General features: G+C 39.1%; 1 protein-coding gene and 1 long non-coding RNA gene across 2 annotated transcripts in view; both read right to left on the reverse strand.

The window, feature by feature from the left end:
• OSBPL11 (oxysterol binding protein like 11) overlaps window positions 1-25,221 on the reverse strand; it is a 98,139-nt gene extending 72,918 nt beyond the window's left edge. The window contains exon 1 of the mRNA XM_032335886.1: window positions 24,999-25,221. Coding sequence (XP_032191777.1) covers window positions 24,999-25,195 — 197 coding nt within the window. The 5' untranslated portion in view covers window positions 25,196-25,221. The remainder of the gene's footprint in view (window positions 1-24,998) is intronic.
• LOC116586211 lies at window positions 921-23,286 on the reverse strand. The gene is made up of 3 exons (XR_004283934.1): window positions 22,427-23,286; window positions 12,717-12,721; window positions 921-931 (listed from the first exon to the last, which is right to left on the reverse strand). It is a non-coding gene; the product is annotated as an uncharacterized LOC116586211 (long non-coding RNA).
• Window positions 25,222-25,621: the final 400 nt, after the last annotated feature.

Here is a 25,621-nt window from a genome sequence, read left to right on the forward strand (position 1 = left end):
AAATCTCCCAACAAACAAAAGTCCTGGGCCAGATGGCTTCCCTGGGGAATCTTTTTTTTTTTTTTAATTTGCCAGAGAGCAAGAGCACAAGCAGGAGGATCAGCAGAGGGAGAGGGAGAAGCAGACTCCCTGCTGAGCAGGGAGCCCAATGTTGGGCTCGATCCCAAGACCCTAAGATCATGACCTGAGTCAAACATGTTTAACCATCTGAGCCACCCAGGCACCGCCCCCCCATTAAGAATTCTAACAGATATTTAAAGAAGAGTTAATACCTACTCCTCTCAAACTGCTCCAAAAAATAGAAATGGAAGGAAAACTTTCAAACTCATTCTACAAACTCAGCATTACCTTCATTATGAAACCAAAGACCCCACTAGAAAGGAAAGTATAGGCCTGATGAATATGGATGCAAAAATTCTCAATAAAATACTAGCAAATCAAATTCAACAGTTACGTTAGAGAATTATTCACCACAATCAAGTGGGGTTTATTCTAGGACTGTAGGCGTGGTTCAATATTTGCAAATCAATCAATGTGATACACCACATTAATAAAAGAAAGGATAAGAACCATATGATGCTGACAATAGATAAAGAAAAAGCATTTGAAAAAAAACATAGTATGCATCTTTGATAAAAACCCTCAACAAAGTAGAGACAGATTAACACATCTCAACATCAAAAAAGGCCATATACAAAAGTCCCAAAGCTAATACCATCCCCAGGGAAAAACTGAGAGCTTTTCCTCTGTGGTCAGGAACAAGATAAGGGTGTGCACTCTCAATATTACTATTGAACAGTACTGGTAGCCTTAGCCTCAGCCAACAGGCAACAAAAAGATATAAAAGGCATCAAAAAAAAAAAAAAAAAAAGAATCCAAATCAACAGGGAAGAAGTCAAACTTTCATTATTTGCAGATGACATGATACTCTCTGTAGAAAACCCAGAAGACTCCACCAAAAAATTGCTAGAATACATGAATTCAGCAAAGTTGCAGGATATAAAATCAATGTGCAGAATTCAATAAAGAAGCAGCAGAAAAAGAAATTGAGGAATCGATCCCATTTGCGATTGCACCAAAAACAGTAAGATACCTACGAATAAACATAACCAAAGAAGTAAAAGATCTGTTCTCTGAAAACTACAGAACGCTTATGAAAGAAACTGAAGAGGAAATAAAGAAATGGAAAAGCATTCCATGTTTATGGATTGGAAGAACATTGTTAAAATGTCTATACTACCCAAAGCAAGCTACATATTTAATGTCATCCCTATCAAGATGCCATAAGCATTTTTCACAAAACTAGAACAAATAATCCTAAAATTTGTATGGAACCATAAAAGACCCCAAATAGTCAAAGCAATTTTGAAAAACAAAACAAAACTGGAGGCATCATGATTCCAGATTTCAAGCTACATTACAAAGCTGTAGTAGTCATTAAGACAGCATGGTACAGGCACAAAAACAGACTCAAAGATCAACGGAACAGAATAGAGAACCCAGAAATGGACCTAAACTACATGGTCAACTAATCTTTGACAAAGCAGGAAAAAATATCCAATGGAAAAAAGACAGTCTCTTCAATAAAAGTTAAGAAAACTGGACAGTGACATGCAGAAGAATGAAACTGGACCACTTTCTTAAACCATACACAAAAAGAAAATCAAAATGGATGAAAGATCTAAATGTGAGACAGGAAACCATCAAAATCCTAGAAAAGAACACAGCCAGCAACCTCTTTGACACTGGCCGTAGCAACCTATTAGACACATTGCCAGAGGGGAAACAAAAGCAAAAATGAATTATTGGGACTTGAGATAAAAAGCTTCTGCACAGTGAAGGAAAAAAGCGCACCTACAGAATGGGAGAAGGTATTTGTAAATGACATATATGATACAGTGTTAGTATTCAAAATCCAGAAAGAATTTATCAAACTCAACACCCAAAAAATAAATAATCCAGTTAAGAAATAGGCAGAAAACATGAATAAACACTTTTCCAAAGACAAACAGATGGCTTACACACATGAAAAGATGCTCATCATCACTTATCATCACGGAAATATAAATCAAAACCATGATGAGATACCACCTCACAACTGTCAGAATGGCTAAAATGAACAACACAAGGAAAAAACAGGTGCTGGTGAGGATATGGAGAAAGGGGAACCCACTTGCACTGTTGGTGGGAATGCAATCTGGTGCCATCAGTATGGAGGCTCCTCAAAAAGTAAACAAAACTATCCTATAATCCAGCAATTGCACTACTAGGTATTTACCCAAAGGATACAAAAATACAGCAAAAATACAAGCACCCTTATGTTTACAGCAGCACTATCAATAATAGCCAAACTATGGGGAGAGCCCAAATGTCCATCAACTGATGAATGGATAAAGACTGGTAATATATACACAGTAGAATATTACTTGGCCATCAAAAAGAATGAAATCTTGCCATTTGCAACAATGCAGACAGAGCTAGAGCACATTATGCTAAGTGAAGTAAGTCAGAGGAAACAAACAGCAAATGATCTCACTCATCTGTGGAATTTAAGAAGGAAAACAGATGAACAGATGGGGAGGGGGGAAAAAGGGAGAGGGAAACAAACCATACGAGACTCTCAAACGAGAACTGAGGGCTGATAGAGGGAGGTGGGTGGGGGATGGGCTAGATGAGTGATGGGCTAGATGGGCTGTAATGAGCACTGGGTGTTGTACATAAGTGATGAATCACTGAATTCTGCTCCAGAAACCAATACTGCACTGTATGTTAACTAAGCAAGATTTAAATAAAAAAATTTAAAAAGGGGCCCCTGGGTGGCCCAGTCAGTCAGTTAAGCGTCCAATTCTTGGTCTGAGCTCAGGTCATGATCAGTAGTATTGTGAGATTAAGCCCCAAGTTGGGCTCCGTGCTCAGCATGGAGTCTGCTTGAGATTCTTTCCCTCCTCCTCTCCCTCCCCCTGCTCATGCACCCTCTCTCTAAAATAAAAAAATCTTTTAAAAAATAAAATAGCGGTGCCTGGGTGACTCAGCCATTAAGTGTCTGCCTTTGGCTCAGGTCATGATCCCAGGGTCCTAGGATGGAGCTCCACATTGGGCTCCCTGCTCGGTGGGGAGCCTGCTTCACCCTTTCCCACTTCCCCTGCTTGTGTTCCCTTTCTCGCTGTCTCTTCTCTCTCTGTCAAATAAATAAATAAAATCTTTTTAAAAAATAATAAAATAAAATGTGTGACATTTTATAGGAGATTTTTAAAGTACCTGTTAATATGAATAAAATCTGGTTGTTCAATTGGGAACACACAATTCTGATCATATCATACTGCTATTTTGTGTTCTATGAAGTAGAAATGATGGTCCAAAAAACTAATACACTAAAAAATAAGCTATGAAAAAGTTAATTTCATTTTCAGGCCTTCAGCAACTACACTGCTCAACAAATTGGGTATATTCCAATCTTCTAAACTTGTTAACATTCAATTGGGATTAGTACTAGAGGCTGATGGTCTGTAAGAAACAAGATTAACTGAACTATGCCAAGTGGCATTATTATAGTTAATGTGAGCCTCATCTTCTCCAAAATATGTTAATAACGATTATTTCAATTCCTAAGTCTCCATTACTATAACATACTTATTTCTTACCCCTTCTTGATCAGACTGAAGATATGTAGAAGCTTTTAAAGTTAAGCTACTTTCTTAACAGTCTTAAATCCTTTCATTTCACTTCAGCATAATTACTCAGTACCTTCTAAATGCAAAGCACTCCAAAATCACTAAAAGGGATGGGGGGGGGCGCGTCTGGGTGGCTCAGTTGGTTGGGTGACTGCCTTTGCCTAAGGTCATGATCCTGGAGTCCCAGGGTCGAATCCTGCATGGATTCCCTGCTCTCTGTTCAGTGGGGAGTCTGCTTCTCCCTCTGACCCTCCCACTTTCGTGCTTTCTCTCTTTCAAATAAATGAATAAGATCTTTAAAAAAAAAAAGGGAAAATAAAAAAGGCAAATTCTTTCCATCCCCAAACAATAGTCTAATATAAGAGAAATACGTCTGCTTGAAGAAAAAGACAATGACAAGGGCTCCTATTAGAGGAGACACACATTGGGACTTTGTTTTTAGCTGTCACACAAATGGGAAAGGTTATTTCACTAGAGACATAGGATTCATTAAACAAAGACATAGGAGTTGATAGTGACTGAGGCTGAAATGACTGCATGGGACTGATCAGATGTGAAGTGAAAAAGAGAATGACAGTGAGAGTAAGGGTGAGACAGAAGGGGCAGGACCACCCCCGATTTCCAGGTGGAACAACTGTGCAGATACTAATACCTTTACTGGGAAGTTTCGGGTTTGTTACAATTTCCCATGTTGAATTTCAGGGATCTGTGGGACTTACACAGGGAGATATCCAATAAGGTAGCATGATTTGCTTTGGACATATAGATTTGGTAGTCATCAGGGCGCCTGGGTTGCTCGGTGGATTAAGCCTCTGCCTTCAGCTCAGATCATGATCTCAGGGTCCTGGGATCGAGTCCCACATCAGGCTTTCCACTGGGCAGGGAGTCTGCTTCCGCCTCTCTCTCTCTCTCTCTCTCTCTGCCTACTTGTGATCTCTGTCAAATAAATAAACGAAATGTTTTAAAAAAGAAAAGATTTCGTAGTAATCAGCATATAAGCATGTAACTAGCTTTAAAGCCATGAGAGCAAATAAAATCACCCAAGGATTATAAAATGACAAGAGATGGAAAAGAGTCTAAGAAAGAACCCTAAGGAAAGTTTTAGAGGCAAGGGGTGTACAGAGAAGAGTAAGAAGTGGCTGAGTAGCAGGAAGAAAACAAGGAATGTTTCAAATAAGTTCGTGGTCAAGCATGTTCAAAGGTAGTGGGGGGAGAAATAAGATGAAGACTAAGAAGTTTCTATTAGATTTAACAACCAAGACACAACAGATCAATGGAATGATGAAGGCACAGCCAGCTGGCAGTATTAAGAGAAGCTGGGAGAAACAGGACTGGTTAAAAGGACGTAGCCTTCAGACAGGGTAGTTCTAAGTACCCAAAGTGAAGGAGATAGAAAGAAAGACTCAAGACAGGAGAAAGAGGAAAATGGGAGAGAGGTGGCTTCCAGAACCCAGGTAGAGGAATTAGTCTTAGACTCCTTACCACATTTAACTGCAGTCAGGAATTTAAGCAGGCTGCAGTCAGTCAAGCCACAGATCAAAATTTCTATCTTCTACGAAGCAAAAACTGTCCTCCAAAATTAGATTAGTTTTGGTTCACTCCCTTGATAGCATAAATAGCATGATGAAGGGAGACAGCAGCCAGCTTAGCTAAGGAAAAAGCAACTGACAACAGATGGGAGTGACTGCAACACATGTACCTCCTTCTGCTGTAAAAAGATATTCTGCAGAGCAGTGACTGCTTCTTATTCATCCTAGTGTTCCTTGCAGCACCTAGTGTACAGCCTGGAATATAACAGGTGTTTAAGAAATCTATGCTGAATGATTTAAGCAATGGGAAGACGGAAGCAGAATGTTTCTATAAAACCACAAAACAATTCTGAGTCACTGGCAAAAAAATAAAAAATAAAAAATAAAATAAACTCACATATATACTCTAATCAATCTCAGATAAAATTCTAATTCCAACTGTGTTTTAGTCTATACTCAAAAGTATGAAGTCAAGTGAAAGGTACTCTCTTCCTGCCAAAACCTTAAAAATGTTAATGCTCTTTGCACTAATGTACAAAATTGCTGAATCACTATACTGTACACCTGAAACTCATATAACACTGTATATTAATTATTCTGGAATTAAAATTTTTTAAAAATGTTACCACTCGGAGCACTGGGTGGCTCATGGGGTAAAGCCTCTGCCTTCGGCTCAGGTCATGATCTCAGGGTCCTGGGATCGAGCCCCGCATCGGGCTTTCTACTCAGGGATCCTGCTTCTCCCTCTCTCTGCCTGCTTCTCTGCCTACTTGTGATCTCTGACTGTCAAATAAATAAATAAATAAATCTTTTTAAAAAATGTTAATGCTCTTGGGCCCAAGAAATTTACTTCCAGGGATCTAGTCTCAGAAAATGATTAGAAATGAGACAAAAATAATATGCAACTGTGTCCACTGTAGCACTATTTATAATAATTAAAATAATAATAAGAAAGAAAGAAAGAAAAAAGGAAATGGAGAGGAAGAAAACAAACAAGCTCAATGAAGGCATCAAGAGAATGATTAAGAAGTATCACAGATTGGGGTGCCTGGGTGGCTCAACTGGTTAAGCCTCTGCCTTTGGCTCAGGTCATGATCCCCGGATTCGGGGATCAAACCCTGGATAGGGCTCTCTGCTCAATGGGAAGCCTGCCTCCCCCCCTCTCACTCTGCCTGCCTCTCTTCCTACTTGTGATCTCTTTCTCTAAGTCAAATAAATAACTAAATAATCTTAAAAAAAAAAAAAAGTATCACAGATTACACTGTATGTTAAACCACTGGAATTTAATACTTAAAAAAAAAAAAGTATCACAGAATAGTATTCACCAAGTAAAATGTTCTTGAGTTTCTAACAACATGGGAAAGTATTTTAAGATCATTAAAAACTCAGACTATCAAATTTTATATAGTCTATAAAAATATGCACAGAATAAAACTACACAAAATAGTAACTATGGTTATCACTAAATGGGAAGAATTATGGATGGTTTTACTTTGCCCCTTTACTGTTTCACATTTTCCAACTTAAAATCATATTATTTTTACAACCAAACAGTTTTTAAATGTTCAATTATCTTGAATACGTGGCATAATTCACCTTTTCAGGCACAGAACTATTTCTATTATTAGGTATAGATTAAATTTTTTAAAACTTTCCAATGTGGCCATACAACCACTGCTCTTCTGACCATTTCCTTCCTATATGTCCTTAATTCCCAAATTAAGTTACACATACCCAAAACTGGGCTGGGTGGCTGGAAGAACGGGGTAAAACCAGACTGCATTCTAAAGCAAGTTCACTTGGCTGTAAGAAGTAAAAGCATTTTTAATATAAAAACTCTCATAAATGTTAAAACAACAACAACAAAAACAAAAACAAAAAAACTCCTTGCTCCCTCCTGACACATTTCCACACGCAGAACTTCTCCAAAGAGCTCCTGTCCTCTCCTCCCCATTCTTACCCTGACACCTTCCACAGCTGGGCATGAATGGTTCACCCTCTTTGAGCACTTTCCCTTGGCTCTGCCTCCTACCCAAAGAAGACATTCTTATCTGCTCTGACAGAGAAAAGACCTGAGTATTCCAAATGCCCGTGACTAGGTAAATAAGCATGCCTAACTCCAGGGTGGAAATAGCAAACCTACCTTACTGCATTAACTGCTGCTGCTTCCTTCAGTGAGCTTTTCCAGTAATAAAAATATTTTTCTTTTTCTTTTTTTAAGATTTTATTTATTTGACAGAGATTACAAGTAGGCAGAGAGGCAGGCAGAGAGAGAGAGAGAGGGGAAGGGAAGCAGGCTCCCCGCTGAGCAGAGAGCCTGATGCTGGGCTCGATCCCAGGACCCTGAGATCATGACCTGAGCAGAAGGCAGAGGCTTTAACCCACTGAGCCACCCAGGCACTCTATAAAACTATTTCTTAACATCCATTAGAATGTCTATTATCAAAACCAAACAAAAGAAAGAAAATAACAAGAGTTGGCAAGGATGTGGAGAAACTGAAACCTTTCTGCACTGTTGGTGGGAATATAAAATGGTACAGCTGCCATGGAGAACAGCAAAGGTGGGTCCTCAAAAAGTTAAATGTCGAATTGTTATATGACCCAGCAATTCCACTTCTGGATATATATCAAAAGAATGAAAGCAGGGACTCAAACAGATACTTGTTATACCAATGTTCACTGCGGCATTATTCACAGCAGCCAGAACATGGAAACAAACCCAAATGTACACCAACAGATGAATGGATAAACAAAACGTGGCAAACACATGCAATCAAATATTATTCAGTCTTCAAAAGGGAGGAAATTGTGACACACGCTGCAACATGGACGAAACTTGAGGACATTATGCTGAGTGAAATAAGCCAAACACAAAATGACAAATATTGCATGATTTCACTTACATGAAGTACGTAGAGTAGTCAAAATCAGAGACATCAGATAGAATGGCAGTTCCAAGAGGCTGAAGATTGGGGTGAGGGATGGGGAGTTATTATTTAATGGGTACAGAGTTTTAGTTTCGGATGAGGAAAAATTCTAATGAATTGTAGCGAAGGGGCACCTGGGTGGCTCAGTTGTGTTTAAGCATCTGCCTTTCGCTCAGGTCATGATCTCAGCATCCTGGGATCACACCCTACGTCAGGTTCCTTGCTCAGCATAGAGTCTGCTTCTCCCTCTCCCTCCACCCCTCCTGCTCATGTTCTCTCTCAATCTCTCTCAAATAAATAAATAAAATCTTTTTTAAAAAAAATAGTAGTGATAGCTGGACAACAATGTGAATATACTTAGTGACACCAAACAGCACACCTAAAACACAGATGGTAAATTTTATATGTATATTTTATCACAGTTAACAACAACAACAACAAAACCTGCCAATTTAATTACATCCTGTCTGATTCGTGTTCTTTCTCAACTGGCCCTGAACTCAGGATATTATTTACTGACCTCTGGAAGCAACAGATACAGAGTAGAATATAAAATTGTCATGAATTTTCAAGATAGCACAGAAAATTCTCATGGAAGTTACACCAGCAATGGACTACTTGAAATCACAAACTAGATCCACTTAAGTGACCTACTATCAGGAAGAGGGGAACCTGGGTGGTTCACTTGGTTAAACGTCTGACTCTTAATTTCAACTCAGGTCATGATCTCACAACCCTGAGATCATGACCTGAGCTAAAATTAAGAGCTGGGCTCCGTGCTTAGCAGGGAGTCTTCTTGAGATTCTCTCTGCCCTCACCTTCCCCCTCTCCCCAGCTACACTCACCTTGTGTGCACATGTGCACAAGAGAGAGGTCTCTCTCCCTCTCTCTAAAAAAAAGAGAGAGAGAGAGAGATTACTCAGCAAGAAAGTTTGAGAAGTATAGTTGTAAAATGTTTGCCTATAAAGACCAAAAAAAAAAAAGAATCCTATACATAATCTGATTGTTGGAGACAACTAAGAAATCCCTGATGTAGATAAAAGGCCAGAGCTTCAGTGATGATGGGACAGAAATAATTTCCACGGGGAAAAGTAGAAAGTCACCTCTAACATCTCAAGAAAGCTGAAAAGTTGTTTATTATAATGGAAAGAACATGGCTTAGGGCCAGAAAGATACAGGTAGGAACTCCAGTGTGACCTTGGGTAGATAAAGCATCTGGTCCTGAGTTTCCTCAGCTGTAAGTGGGGATAAGACTACGTTTTACAGATTTACAAAGAGGAAAGAAAGAGATTAATATAGTTCAACCCATTTTTTTAAAAGATTTTATTTATTTATTTGACAGACAGAGATCACAAGTAGGCAGAGGGGCAGGCAGAGAGAGAGGAGGAAGCAGGCTCCCTGCTGAGCAGAGAGCCTGGTGCAGGGCTCGATCCCAAGACCCTGCGATCATGACCCGAGCCAAAGGCAGAGGTTTTAATCCACTGACCCACCCAGGCGCCCCTCAACCCATATATTTTTGAAGTGTATTTCAATATGGTTAATGCTCAACAAATATTGATTCTCTCCCACTGCAGGAATTCAACTCCTCCATAGGCAAATTCCTTTGATCTACGCTCATTTTCTAAATAAGTTTTCTAGATCTGTCTTATCTTCTTAACCTGACATTTTCAAGTCAGAACAATGGGACCTAAAAAGCTCTAAGACTTCCACTTCTTTTAAGAAATTATTTCTGTTAAATGAAACAAGATGGGATCAGGAGGGAGACAAACCATAAGAGACTCTTAATCTCACAAAACAAAGTGAGGGTTGCCAGGAGGAATGGGGTAGGGAGAGGGTGGTTGGGTTATGGACACTGGAGAAGGTATGTGCTATGGTGAGTGCTGTGAAGTGTAAACCTGGCGATTCACAGACCTGTAACCCTGGGACTAATAATACATTATACGTTAATTAAAACATTAAAAAATTTTAAAAAAAGAAATTATTACTATTATTACCTAGTAGGCATTTTGTCAACAATGAACGGCCTGAGATGTTACCCTGCTTGCAAGCTAACAAGTTAGCCCAGTTTCATGGATGCTGGCAGAAGGCATGAGACTCCTGAGACAGAAACAAGAGACTTCAGCAGCCACAGCCATAGTTCCCATCACACAGGGCAATGCAAAGAGGACCAGAGATGCCTGCACCGGCAGAAGGCTGTCATACAGGTGAGGAACCTTGTGTACAGGGAACCCAGATCTTTCAGTGGGCAGTAAGTCAGCCTGACCTCTGCAGCAAGGAGACCTTATGTTTATTATATTGGATGGTAAATAAAGTGACTTTTGTTCACAAGGAAGATACTATATCTTCTAAGACTGTTTGTTATACAAATTTTGGGAGGAAAAAACAGTAAGGGACAGAGGAAGGACTGTCTCCCACAAGCATTACTATGTATTACATTATCCAACCCTGTCATCTAGCCACCAGTTCCCCTCCTCAGAGACAAGGATTTCTCTCAATTTCTTGTGTACTTCTTCAGAGATATAAAAAGCACCTACAAATGCACATGTACACACACACACACTTTATTTTTTTAAACAAATGCTTGCAATTATATGCACAGTTCTGTACCCTGCTTTTCTTTCTCTTTTTTTCTTATGGCTTTGAACTTTCTTTTTTAATATGAGAGAGAGAGAGACTCCAAGCGAGGGGAGCAGTAGAGGGAGAGGCAAACTCTCCGCCAAGCAAGGAGCCCGATGCAGGGCTCGATCCCAGGACCTCGGGATCATCACCCGAGCCAAAGGCAGATACTTAACTAAGCCAGCCGGGAGCTTTTCTCACAGTTTTCTTAGGGATCCTTTCGTACTGACACATATGGGTCTAACTCATTCTTAACATCTGCATAGTCATCCATTTTATGGCAGTATCATATAGTTAACCAGTCACCTTATGAACAGCGTTGTTTCTAGGCCTTTCGCCAACTTGATCTCCAAAGAGGTTACAACCAATTTAACTCCCATCCTTTAAGGAAGAACAAGGAGCTATTTCCTCACACCAGCCGAAGGCAGCATTGTTTGCCAACAAAAATGGGGTATAGCTCTTACCTATGAACAGGACTTTCAGATGTTACTAGTAGGCTTTTCAATACCTCTTATGTTCAAAATTAAGTTTCTAAAACTTAAGTGCAAGGTAATGTTATACTGTGGAATAAACTCATAAAAGATAAACAGGATCTAGTTCTGATTTTCCCACTGACTACCGCCATGAGTCACCTTGGTCAAATCAATCTTTCTGGACCTCAGTTTTCTCATATGTTAGATAACCCTTAACTTAAATGTGTGTACATCACTCATCTCTTAAAACTCTAAAGGTTTTTCTCAATAGGAAATTGTTATTTCAAAAGTAAAATTTGCAAATAAGAGCAATTTTTATAATTAAAAATTTTTTAAGTAGAAAACTTTTTCTGGTACCATAACTTACTCACATAGTGATACTTACTTATCCCTCATATACTTCTGAAAGGTCTTCACAATAGCCATTTCAGTAAGACCAAGATATCACAGACCTAAAGAATATTGAGGCAATGGAAGTCTCACTGCCACCCTCACTATCTACATCTATGCTCGCCTTCCATTTTGACATGTATCTCTCTCTGGTTTTATTTTATTTTTTTTTTCTCTCTCTCTGTTTTAAACCATACATAGCTCCCAAATATACTCAAGAGTAACATTTTTGTCTGTAATAGAAGAATTCAAGAAATGAGTATAAAGAAATGTTTTCTTTCTTTGGACTAATTCTTTCTAAACTGAAAGTAAAAAGAAAAATGAAATCATTTTTTTTTCCTTCATATTTGAATAAACAAAAAAAAGGGGGGGACAACCACACAAGATACAACAATCAATGTTTATTTCCTTCATTTATTAATGGACTAAAAAGAGTTAATTCTTCTTTGGAAAATTTCATATTTATGATCTAAGTAACAACAAATTCAAAAACTCAAGCTCCCCCCTTCAAAGTACCTATAAATATTATTTTTAAAAATGCAGAAAATAAAAAGGCTCATTATTTTATTTAAATAAAAGAACAATCTTGATTTTTTTTTTAAAGATTTTATTTATTTATTTGACAGAGAGATCACAAGTAGACAGAGAGGCAGGTGGGGGTGGGGGGAAGCAGGCTCCCTACCAAGCAAGAAGTCCGATGCAGGACTCGATCCCAGGACCCTAGGATCATGACCTGAGCCAAAGGCAGTGGCTTAACCGACTGAGCCACCCAGGCATCCCAGTCTCTTGATCTTTTAAATAACGTTTTGGTAGCAATACACACATATACATATATACACACACACACACACACACACACACACACCCTTTCAAACTCCCTATTGCTAGGAAACAGATCACCTCCTAATTATAAATATCTATATAATCAAATGATTCCACAACTTGTATAGCTACAAACTTCTGTAAAAGTTTTTAAATATTACTTTAAAATATACACTGTATATTCTAAGATGAAAGCATATCTTTCTGGGACTCCTGGGTGGCTCAGTCGGTTAAGAATGACCTTTGGCTCAGATCATGATCCAGGGTCCTGTTCAGTGGGAAGCCTACTTTTCCTCTGCATGCCACTCCCTCCTGCTTGTGCGCTCCCCAACCCCCGATAAATAAATAAATAAATAGTTAAAAAAAAAAAAGCATCTCTCTGAATTACCAAGAATCTAACAGTAACAAAAAAAAAATTAAGGGACACCTGGGTGGTTTAGTTGGTTAAGCCGCTGCCTTCAGCTCAGGTCATGATCCCAGGGTCCTGGGATCAAGTCCCACATCAGGTTCCTTGCTCGGCAGGGAGCCTGCTTCTCTCTCTGCCTCTGCCTGCTACTCTGCCTGCTTCTGTGCGCACATGCTCTCTCTGACAAATAAATAAATAAAATTTTTAAAAAAATTTAAGACATCAGTATTACATTTATAGAGAATATTCAAAATTAGTTATTTTAAAAATACCATGATGGCAAAACAGGATAAAATCCCATTCAAAACTGTAGCTAAAACCTCACTCATAAGATAGAAGCAAAATAAAACTACAATGAAACACCATTTTCAACATAACAAACTTTTGCATTCTCTCCATTCTAATTAATATGTTACCTTGACAAGGTGTTACCCTGACAAGGCTGACGGAAGGTAAGCACTCAGACATTAGCACTGTACACCCCAATGAAGAGAAATCTGACAATAACTATCAAAAACAAACTAACTCAATAATATCACCACTGGGTATTTTTCTCACAAATACATTTATATGCTTGCAAGATGACATGTGTACAAGTCTGGGGTCCTCTATGAGGGAATTAGTGCCCTTTTCTCTCATGTCCTCCCTCCCTCTCAAATCTGTGTTAAGCCAGCCAGTGCAAAGTATTTTGCTTTGGCAATCTGAACTAATACACACAGCAAAATACCTCTGTGATCAAACTAAAAGTGCAGCAAACATATATTTGCTTAATTCTTAAAAAAAAAATCTCTGGAGGGATACCTGGATGGTGCAGTCAGTTAAACATCCAACTCTTGGTTTCAGCTCAGGTCATGATCTTGGGGTCATGAGACTGAGCCCAGCCTGGAGTCTGCTTAAGACTCTCTTTACTTCTGACCCTCCCTCAATTCTCTCCCTCTCCCTCCCTGCCTCAAATAAATAAATAAATAAATATTAAAAATAAATAAATCTTTTTTTTTTTTTTTAAACCCACCCTGGAAGCATACGCAAGAAGCCATTTTTAGGTAGGAGGAGACCTGAACCAGTAGAGGATGGGAAATGATTTTTCACCTTCTAAGTATTTTTTTAATAAACTGAACACACTACCTATTCCAAAAAATTACATTAAAAATATACTTTTCATTTATGTTATAAATATGTGAAACATCTTCAAAATGATAAAGAAGTTTTCTTTGTAGAAATAATGGTACAAGGGCACCTGGGTGGCTCAGCGGGTTAAAGCCTCTGCCTTCGGCTTGGGTCATGATCCCAGGGTCCTGGGATCGAGCCCCACATCGGGCTCTCTGCTCAGCAGGGAGCCTGCTTCTCCCTCTCTCTCTGCCTGCCTCTCTGCCTACTTGTGATCTCTGCCTGTCGAATAAATACATTTAAAAAATCTTAAAAAATTTTTTTCTAGAAATGATGGTACAGGCTCAGGCACCACTTTAAAAAGGCCTCTATCAAGGATAAGAAAGCTGTTTTAGAAGCAACTACTGGTAACTACTGGTTTCATCTCACATTTATACCATTCTCATTTGGTATAGTTGTTGGAAGTCTCCCAACTTCTCCTTCTCCCCCGTCTCTTATCTCTTTGCTCTGTCCTTTTTTCTTTCCCTATTTTCCTTCTTTTTTTTTTTTTCATTCTCTCCCCCTACCATCCTTGACTAGGTTTTCCAGCTGCAGCCAGCAGCAACCACAGACTTCAGTTTCTCCCCTCCAGGGCCCTTCCGACCAACCTCAAGAACAGCAACGGAAGTAAACGGCAAAGGCAGCCAAAACTTAAATACAGGCAGACTCTGAGTGGGAAATCATGCTTTGTTACAAGACCTAATAAGCCCAAAAGAGAATCATTTCTTTTACCACCAAACTAAGTTGTTCTAAACCCAGATGGTAATGCCAAAAGAGTAATTATTAAATCAGGCAATTTGGTTTTAATTTAAACCTGATTAAGTCTGGACACAATCATTTTATTAAGCAAGATCAGTATAAGGGAAGATTCTCAGCTAGGGAAGATGTTCCCTCAAACAAAGGAAACCAAGATCTTCCCTCTCTGCAAGGGTATAATTTACATCAAGAATATTCTCCACTAGGGACGCCTGGGTGGCTCAGTTGGTTAAGCAGCTGCCTTCGGCTCAGGTCATGATCCCAGGGTCCTGGGATCGAGTCCCACATCAGGCTCCTTGCTCGGCGGGGAGCCTGCTTCTCCCTCTGCCTCTGCCTGCCTCTTTGTCTGCCTGTGCTCGCTCGCTCTCTCTCCCTCTGTCTCTGACAAATAAATAAATAAAATCTTTAAAAAAAAAAAAAAAAGAATATTCTCCACTATTTTCAAAAGCAAAAACAGAAGAGTTTAAAAAGACATAATTTCCAACAAATCTATTTGATGGACATTTCTTCTGGAACCTAAATTATGCAATTTGAAAAGGATTAAAAAGACTAATTTGCATGTCCTAACATTAACCTATTTGTATAGTTTTGATACACTATAACTTCTATGTAACAAATGGACTGTATTTAGATCTACAGAGGAAAAATATACAACACTAAGAAATTAGAGTATTCCATTATTAGCCAAACCTTCTTCCTCAAGGTTTGGTAGAGTTCTCACTAGATTTTTGGTACAATATTTTATACATGCCTCTAAGTTGCCTTTCCCTTATTTTTACTAGCATTGATAGCCAATTTCAGATAAAGAAAACAAAAGCTAGGGTACAGAAATATACATTCAACTTCCCTTTAACCCCTACAGAAAAAAAAAGCAAATATTCACAACTTCTTCAAATCAAACTCAGTCAAGGCTTGAAGACAGTAAATGTTATGTTATATTTAGGCAGATCTCCTTTCCCCATTTGCAAACAGGTATTCTTCCTTGTAACAGATATTTATAGTGGTAGACACCAGGTCTGACCATAAAATTTCTAAACTATACCTTTGTAGACTTCTATCCATTAACTGAAACCCGTAATTATTTGGTAATGAGGAAAGTAGATCTGCCTGTTTGTTAATGGTGCTTAGCCAGCATGGAACCCAAAGTAAGAAAAGCAGGCCTGTTATATACCCCAATGTGCTATTCAGTTCCTCCTCTGGGTAGTTCTCTTCTGTCCATTTCAATAAACAAGTGGCATATTTGCAGATTTGTAAATTTTTCTAAAAACTGACATGAAGAATATGAAAACAATGGAAATAAGCACATTTTATACACTTTAAACATTTATTATAAAAAAAGGAAAAACCCAAAATTAAGAAATCTATTTTCCTTTTAAATGGTGAGCAAGGACCACAACATATAAATATAAATTATTTTGGAAAGAAGAACATTTAAGGCTGATCTAATAAATTTACTTCTCAGCTTTGGTTTTTAAAAGGGTCATCATGGGACGCCTGGGTGGCTCAGTTGGTTAAGCAGCTGCCTTCGGCTCAGGTCATGATCCCAGCGTCCTGGGATCGAGTCCCACATCGGGCTCCTTGCTCCGCAGGGAGCCTGCTTCTCCCTCTGACTCTGCCTTCCACTCTGTCTGCCTGTGCTCGCTCTCACTCGCTCTCTCTCTGATAAATAAATAGAATCTTTAAAAAAAATAAAAATAAAAAATAAATAAATAAAAGGGTCATCATGATATAAGTTGCAAATGCAGCTGAGGCTCTTCTTTTTTTTTTTTTTTCCTTTTTTGTTTTTCTTTGGAAGATTTTATTTTTAAATAATCTCTACATCAGTACAGGACTTGAATTCACAACCCCAAGATCAAGAGTGGCATGCTCTACCAACTGAGCTAGCCAGGCACCTCTCTTCTCTTTATGATTCCTGCTCAGATTCCTCCCCAAATAAGCCTTGGGAGTCCTCACTTTTCACTGTTGTGAATGTATACATTAATTTGGAATTAACAGGGATTTACACATGGTAGAGGCTCAAAAATATTTGCTACCTGATTTAGACCACTAGTAAATGATGAAACCACAATTTCTAAACAATTTATCAGTAATTCTTCATTCCTTGGGGGCACCAGCGTGGCTCAGTCAGGTAAGCACCTGACTCTTGATTTTGGCTCAGGTCATGGTCTCAGGGTCATTGGATCTAGCCCTGCTCAGGACAGAGTTGCTTGAGATTCTCTCTGCTCCTCCCTAACTTGCGCACACACACTCTCACGCTCTTTCTCTCTCAATAAAAGTCTTTTAAAGATAATAATAATTATTAATAAAACACCTGGATTAAATGTCTGCCTTCAGCTCAGGTCATGATCCAGGTTCCTGGGACTGAGCCCAGAATCGGACTCTCTGCTTAGCAGGAAGTCTGCTTCTCTCACTCCCTTTGTCCCCCACAGCTCCTGCTCACTCTCTCTCAAATAAATAAAAGGTTTTTTTCTTTCCCTTTTTTTTTTTTTAAAAGATTTTATTTGTTTATTTGACAGAGAGCTAGAGAGCGTAAGTAGGCAGAGCAGCAGGCAGAGGCAGAAAGGAAAAGCAGGCCTCTAGAGAAGCAGGAAGCCCAATGCGGGACTCGATCCCAGGATCCTGAGCCCAAGGCAAGACACCCAACTGACTGAGCCACCCAGGCACTCTCAAATAAATAAAATCTTTAAAAAAATAATAATTTTTATTCATTCCTGTAGAGAGTTTATCCACTTTAAATACCTCTACACAAATAACCACCTAGAAATAAAAGTTCTTCCACTTAATAGCTACTTAGCCTTGGCCAATTCATTTTGACCTCCATTTTCTTCAACTGTAAAATGGGGATAACAATGTTCTGCCTTCCTATAAGAGTTGTTGTGAGGGTTAAATGAGACAACAGACGTGAAAACACTCTGGATACTATAAAGGCAATTATTTACCTTCCTAATGCCCCACATCTCTAAGGTCTAGCTAGATATGCAACTTAAACATTCTGGCAACTTTAGCTCAACATACCTAAAACCAAATGCATCATTTGACTCCCCAAATCTGTTTCTCCTGTGGATTTCTCAAAGGTTCAAATCTGGATGACTGATGCCAATTTTTACTCCCTTCCCTCACTACAACCCTCCAACCAATCACTAAAGTCTGTCAACCTTCCTCAGTTTCCTTCTTTAACAAGTTTCCTTCTTTTCCAGCCTACTAACACCTTTCCTGTATTATCTCATGTCTACATCATTGCAACAGATCACCTAGTAGCTCCTCTTATTTCTAGACAGTTTCAGTCCCAAACCCTCAGCTTTAGAAACAAATGTTCAACTGCCTACTTGTTAAATCTATCTCAACAGAAGATGACAATCTAGAGTCTATTTATACTAACATCTGTAATAGGCACCTTCTTAGCCGGATCCTAGCAATCCCCACCCCACTGGTTTTCACACCCGTGTGTGGGCTGACCTTTACCACTTTTTTTTTTAATAAAGATTTTATTTATTTATTTGAGAGAGAGAATGAGGGCAAGTGAGCATGAGAGGGGGCAGATCAGAAGCAGAAGCAGACCACCAACCCCAAGTTGAGCAGGGAGCCCGATGCGGGACAGATTTGATCCCAGGACTCCAGGTTCATGACCTGAGCTGAAGGCAGTCACTCAACCAACTGAGCCACCTAGTGAACAGTGAGAAGTGACAGGACTTTACTTCCATGGTTAAGTTACAAAAGACTGACTTCCACTTGATAGCATTCTCTTGCTTTCTCACTTCCTCTCTCTGGTGAACATGCTGCCAAGTAGTAAGATGCTCTGTGGAGAGGCCCATGCAGCCAAGAACAAAGGAGGTGGCTGGCGGTCAGTTTATGAGGAACTGAGGTCTTTGGCCAACAGGTCAAAGCAACTGCATTGTGCCAAGAGCCACGAGGTAAGCCAGGAAGCAAATTCCTCCCAGTTGAGCCTCAAGATGACTGTAGCCTTCTGAAAGACCCAGAACCAGTGGATCCACCTAAGCTTCACAACATTGTGGGATTAAAAAATGTTGCTGTTTCAACACACTAAATTTTGGGATAATTTGTAACATAAAAGTAGGTAATACACTATCTCACATATTTCAAAATAAATATACAGTTACCAAAACATTTTAAAACCACACAAAAAAATAAGTATTTATAAAAAATAACTTTCAAGGGCGCCTGGGTGGCTAAGTGGGTTAAAGCCTCTGCCTTCGGCTCAGGTCATGATCCCAGGGTCCTTGGATCAAGCCCCACATCAGGCTCTCTACCCGGCAGGGAGCCTGCTTCCCCCCCTCTCTCTGCCTGCCTCTCTGCCTACTTGTGATCTCTGTCTGTCAAATAAATAAATAAATAAATAAATAAATAATCTTTAAAAAAAAAACAAACAAAAAACACATCAAACTTTCAGGCATCTGAAAGTCCTTAGTTAAGCATCTGTCTTTGGCTCAGGCCAGGATCCCAGGGTCCTGAAATCAAGCCCTGCATTGGGTTCCCCTGCTCATCTGGGAGTCTGCTTCTCCCTCTCCGCCCTTCTCTACACTAGCTCATGAGCACCCATGCATGCACACTCATTCTCTCAAATTAATTAATTAATTAATTAATTAAATCTTAAAAAAAAAAAACACCTTTCTATGGGATCAGTTGGTAGAACATGCAACCCTTGGTCTCGGGGTTGTGAGTACAAACCCTACACTGGGCATGGAAAGTACTTAAAAAATTAAATAATAAATAACTTTCTATAATTCGAAGTGAAAGGAAAAAAGGTAGAAGTGATAAAAGTTTTCTATATGCCTGAAAACATGTAAAAATTAAAACACAGCTAGGAAAATCTTTGTACCAAGTTTAGCAAGTAATTTAACTATACAAAATTGAATATGTTGTATATGTTTATTATATAAAGAACTAATATAAATTTCTCTGGAACTATAGTGAAGAAATCAGTAAAAGATATTGACTCAGGGAGGGAAACTGGGCAGAGAGGACAAGTATGCAAGGTAAGCATTTCACTGTATGTACTTACTTCTTTTACCTGTTTAAAAAAAGAAAAAGGCAACAAAATATCTTTAGAGTACTACTGGTATTAAAAATATTAATTGACATGTAATATTTTAAAATATACTTCAAGTATATTAACAAGAAAAATATTGAGAAAAAACAGAAAAATGAATAAAACATGTAAGTAGACACTTCACAAAAGAAACATAATTGATCATGGGCACCTGGGTGGCTTAGTCGGTTAAGCATCTGCCTTCGGCTCGGGTCTTGATTCCAGGGTCCTGAGATTGAGCCCACATCGAGCTCCCTGCTCTGCTCACCAGAGAGCTTGCTTCTCCCTCTCCCTATGCCTGCCACTCTGCCTACTTGTACTCTTTCCCTATCCCTCTGTCAAATAAACAAATAAAACCTTAAAAAAATATATTTATATGTATATATAAAATCATTTAAAAAGTAACTCAAAATGGATCAGAGGCCTAAATGTGTTAATATAAACTCTTAGCCAAAAACATATGCATTAACCTTTGCAGTCCCAGACTTAGCAACAGTTCTTAGATGTGACACCAAGTATAAGAAAAAAAATTTTTTAAATGATTGGACTTCATGAATAGTATAAGTTTTTTGTGCTGTAAACAGTATCATGAAAAAAGTGAAAAAGTATTCCACAGAATAGGAGAAAATATTTGCAAATCATATATCTGATAAGGAAATGTATCCAGAATACATAAAAAACTCTTACAACTCAATAATAAAAAGATAAATAATCCAACTTAAAAATGGGCAAAGGATCTAATAGGCATTTCTCCAAAGATATACAAATAACCATGAGAGATGCTCAATGCTTTTAGACATCAGGAAAATGTAATTCAAAGCCACAATGAGAGACCACAATCACTACGATAATTAAGACAAGTGCTCATAAGGATGTGAAAAAATTAAAACCCTAATACACTGCTGACAAGAATGTAAAATGGTGCAGCCACTTTAGAAAATAGTCTGGCAGTTCCTCGAAAAGTTAAACATTAAGTTACCATACGAACCAGCAATTCCATCCTAGATATACACCAAAGAGAAATGAAAGCACGCATCCACACAAAACCTGAACACAAATGTTCAAAGTAGCATTATTCATAATAGCCACAAAATGGAAACAACTCAAATGTCCACCAACTGACAAATCCATAAGTGAAATGTGGTATATTCATATAATGTAATATTATTCAACCATAAAAAAGAATGAAGTAATGATACACGTTACAGCATTTATAAACCCTGAAAACATTACACTAACTGTCTAAGTTTGCAAAGCCAAAGCCCAGGGTCTTAATCATAGGGTCTTTACTGAATTTCAACTACTCAGTAAGACATGACCAAAAATCTCCATTTTTAAAATGGGATAGTAGCAAATTACAGGTACAGTTGAATATATTGGCTCCCAAGTTCCAGAAATAGCTGAGGCCATGGAGAACAAAATAACAAACAGAAAACAAACAGCTTAAGAAGATGATGGAATATCACACCAGCCTTTTAAGGAAAAGAGCCAAACAAAGATAACTGAGATAAGGAGAAACCAAAAGAAAGTAATCAAGTCAAGAAAAGAGAGGCACAGGCGCCTGGGTGGCTCAGTGGGTTAAAGCCTCTGCCTTCAGCTCAGGTCATGATCTCAGGGTCCTCGGATCGAGGCCCGCATCGGGCTCTCTGCTCAGCAGGGAGCCTGCTTCCTCCTCTCTCTGCCTGCCTCTCCGCCTACCTGTGATCTCTCTCTCTCGGTCAAATAAATTTTTAAAAATTTAAAAAAGAAAGAAAGAAAGAAAAGAGAGGCGCTCGGCTGGCTTAATCAATGGAGTATGCAACTCTTGATCTCAGGGGTTTTGAGTTCTAGCTCAATGTTGGGTATAGAGATTGCCTAAAAATAAAATCTTAGGGGCACCTGGGTGGCTCAATGGGTTAAGCCGCTGCCTTCGGCTCGGGTCATGATCTCAGGGTCCTGGGATCCAGCCCAGCATCGGGCTCTCTGCTCAGCGGGGAGCCTGCTTCTCACTCTCTCTCTGCCTGCTTGTGATCTCTCTGTCAAATAAATAAAATCTTAAAAAAAAAAAATCTTAAAAAACAAAAAACCACCACCAAGAAAAGAGCTGTAACAAATATACTTACAAAGAAATAAATGGGAATATGAATCTAAAAAACTCATCATTTTCACTCATATCCTTGGGGAGGATAGAGCCAACTGTTGACTCAAGCGCTAAATGAGGATTAAGGAAAAGGAGGCAGCTGAGTGTATATGACTTTCAAGAGGAAAGGATTAGGCTGGATTTTATTATTGTTGTTGTTTTTGAAGTCTAGAGACCCAGTCTCAGGGGAAGAAGCCAGGTAAAGAGAGTAACACAGGACAATAGAGAAACTACTTGATCAATGTCTAATTTGAAAAGGGACAAATTAGATTGGGGGGTAGGTTGAAGAATTAGCCTTGGACAAGCCTCATTAAAATAAAAATATGTATGTACAGAAAAGCATTTATATCTGCATGGGGAGGAGTTCCTTCTTAACACAGAGTGTTTTCCTGGATGACTTAGGTCACTGTGACTGATCATTGTACTAGGAAGTAATATAGCTGAGTCTGCATGTGAGTCTGCATGTTAATTTTTCAAATCTTCTTGGACTGTCCTACATTGTCAGTTGCCATTTTCACTGGTACACTTCCCAGTGCTTCCAACAGATTCTAGTTTGAAAATTATGTAGCCATTAAATAATACTCTAAATAGGGGATATTACGATTTTGAATCAAAGTACAGAAGTACTTTGTGTATGGTTTTATGACAACTTTCTCCAGGACTAAGAAACCTGTTTCACTTCTCAATTCAATTGAGACTGGGTTTCAAAAAGCTAAGAAAAACAGAAGACTGACTTCTGACTTGGAATATTACTTTATTTTGCTTCCTTAAGTCATATCAAAATATCCCTACCAAGTAACTGCTAATTTTATACGGTTAGTCTTAAGCCACCAAAAAATTTAAAAAAAAAAAAAAGGTCATGCTGATTCCAAAAGTGCGCCTGAGCATCTCACAATAACGTAATATACTTTCTTGCCCTATAGTCATTTATCAATAAAAAGTTATAATTTTCTACACTTCATTTCTGTATGCTAATACAGTCATGAATATTTCACATATATGGATATTATTCATGATAAATGTATACCCTTTACAAAATCTTGGTTTTAATTCTTTCAAATTTCACAAAAATTTCACAACTACAAACAGCACAAGGCTGAAAAGGACTAGAATTAGGTACACAGGCAGTCAGTTAAAATTCATTCCTTTAGTTTCAATACCATAAATTAGTCTGATTTCATTCACTCTAAAGATTCTGGTGATCTAGCCAATTCTATTTCTGGGTATTTATCTGAAAAAAAAAAAGAAAGAAAAGAAAAGAAAACATTAACTTGAAAAGATTGTCTGCACCCCCATGTTCAATGCAGCATTCTTTACTATAGCTAAGCCATGGAAGCAACCTAAGTGTCCACAACAGATGAACAAATAAAAGAAAATGTGGTATATAAAATGGAATATTACTCAGCCACAAAAAAAGGGAAATCCTGCCATTTGCAACAACATGGGTGGACCTTGAGGGCATTATGTTAAATGAAATAAGTCAGACAAAAACAACCAAATACTGTATGGTCTCTTATATGTGGAAACTTAAAAAACAAAACAAAATAAAAATGAACTCATAAAAAAAAAATGAACTCATAGGTAACAGAGACAGATCAGTGGTTGCCAGAGAGGGGGCGTAGAGTGGAGGGTTGGGCTGTGAACTGGGTGAAGGTAATCCAAAGTACAAGCTTCCAGTTACAAAATAAGTCCTGGGGGTGTAATGCATGGTGACTATAATTAATGATACTATATTTTGGGGTGCCTGGGTGGCTTAGCCATTAAGCATCTGCCTTCAACTCAGGTCACTATCCCAGGGTCCTGGGATTGAGCCCCGTATGGGGCTTCCTGCTCAGTGGGGAGCCTGCTTCTCCCTCTCCCACTCTCCTGCTTCTGTTCCCTCTCTGGCTGTATCTCTGTCAAATAAATAAATAAAATCTTTAAAAAAAAAAAAAAAAGACACTATATTGTGTGTTTATAAGTTGCTTAGAGAGAAATCTTAGAAGTTCTCAACACAATAAAAAAAAATGTAACTACTGGGGTGCCTGGGTGGCTCATCTCAATTAGGTGGCCAACTCTTGATTTCGGCTCCGGTTGTGATCTCAGGGTGGTGATACTGAGCCTGGAGTCTGAGATTCTCTCCCTCTCCCTCTGCTCCTCCCTTTGCATGCCCAGTCCTGGTGCACTCTTGCACGGGCACGTGTGCTCTCTCATGCTTGCTCTCTCTCTAAAATAAGTAACTAAATCCTTAAAAAAAAATGTATCTCTATCTAGTAATGTTCTCTAGATGCACTGTGATCACTTCGAAAACACATGCAAATAAGGAATCCTTATTTGTATGTGTGAATATAATTAAGTTACATGTAAAATATAGCTCAATTAAAAAGATTTTGGATAGTTATATCCCTCTCTACTTTACATATCAAAAACAAAAACAAAACTACCATTGCTTCTCCAGCACTCTTTTCCTGTTCCGTAAATTTTTTTCCTCATATCAATAAAAATGAACAAATGTAGAATTTCTCAACAAGACAGAGCTTGTAAATGGCCCGACCAACTCAAACTGAACCATCTTCAGGCTCCCTGGTCTGGAGTATCAAAGGCAGGAGCATCTGTACCTCTGCCTCTGTATTCAAATTATTTATGCATGGCTCCCCTTCTAAGTCACAAACTGAGGTGAGAATATTCTTATTAAATGATTCCATTCAATCATTCTATGAATGTTTCTAAGGCTAGCATGTGCGAGCCTTTGGAGAGAGCTGAGTTAAGCAGTTCCTGCCCTCACAATCTAGCAGGAGAGGCTGGCCTGCGAACAAATTGCAACACGAGCAAAAACAGAAGTTGAGTGCAGAAAAATTAAATCAGAGGAGGGATTAATTCTAGGGATATTAGAGGAAGTTGACGGATACATTTATGTATTCTCCAAAAGGCCTTCAATAAATAACCTGTTGAATGGACGAATGAATGAACAGAAACCTTGCTAATGAAAGATGAGATCCTAGGTCCAACTGAGATGTTGTTTCGGGAAATCAGTGGGTTACTTTACCTTTCAACAGCTGCAGAAATGTAGACTCGTTACCCCCACCTGAGGAAATCACCTTGAAGAAAGTGTCATACCTGTACTGCCAGCCTTTTGCACTGCCACCGCGGCTGCTGCTGCTGCTGCTGCTGCTGATTCCACCCCCACAGCTGCTGTTGCTGCTGTTCTTGTTCGGGGTCACCGCTGTGGCCAGGCCCTCCAGCTTCCCTTCACTCTCTGAGACTTTCATTGTTGCCACTGGTTCACCCCCCTGCATCTTAACTCCGAAGTCCATTTGCCCTTCTTGGACGGGAGAGAACAACTCTGCAGCGGAGTTTTGTAGGTAATTTTTAAGATCTGATCTGAAGGTGATTCCAGTTACTAAATCAGGCCCGCGGCTGGAGTGGGAATCATCAAATCGTCCACGGGAGGACTACAAGCATTCCTACCAAAGGAAAACTTTTAAGAGGGCAGGGGCAGCAATGAAGACAGAGACCCTTTAAATATGTATCTCCTTCCCGGCAAAAGCAGGGAGGAAAAAAGCTCACCCTGCCACACGGTTTGGTGGCATACTGGGGAAAAAAAAAAAAAAAGAGGCTGAAGCAGCGTGGGGAGGTCGCGGACTCTAGCCAAGAGGGCTGGGCGAAGGACGGAGGACCATGGACCGCGACCCGAGGCCTGACCTCTGAGCTGACGGCCTGAGCCACCGCGCTCCCTCTTC

The sequence above is a fragment of the Mustela erminea genome, chromosome 1, assembly GCF_009829155.1.
Source record: "Mustela erminea isolate mMusErm1 chromosome 1, mMusErm1.Pri, whole genome shotgun sequence".
Lineage (NCBI taxonomy): Eukaryota > Metazoa > Chordata > Mammalia > Carnivora > Mustelidae > Mustela > Mustela erminea.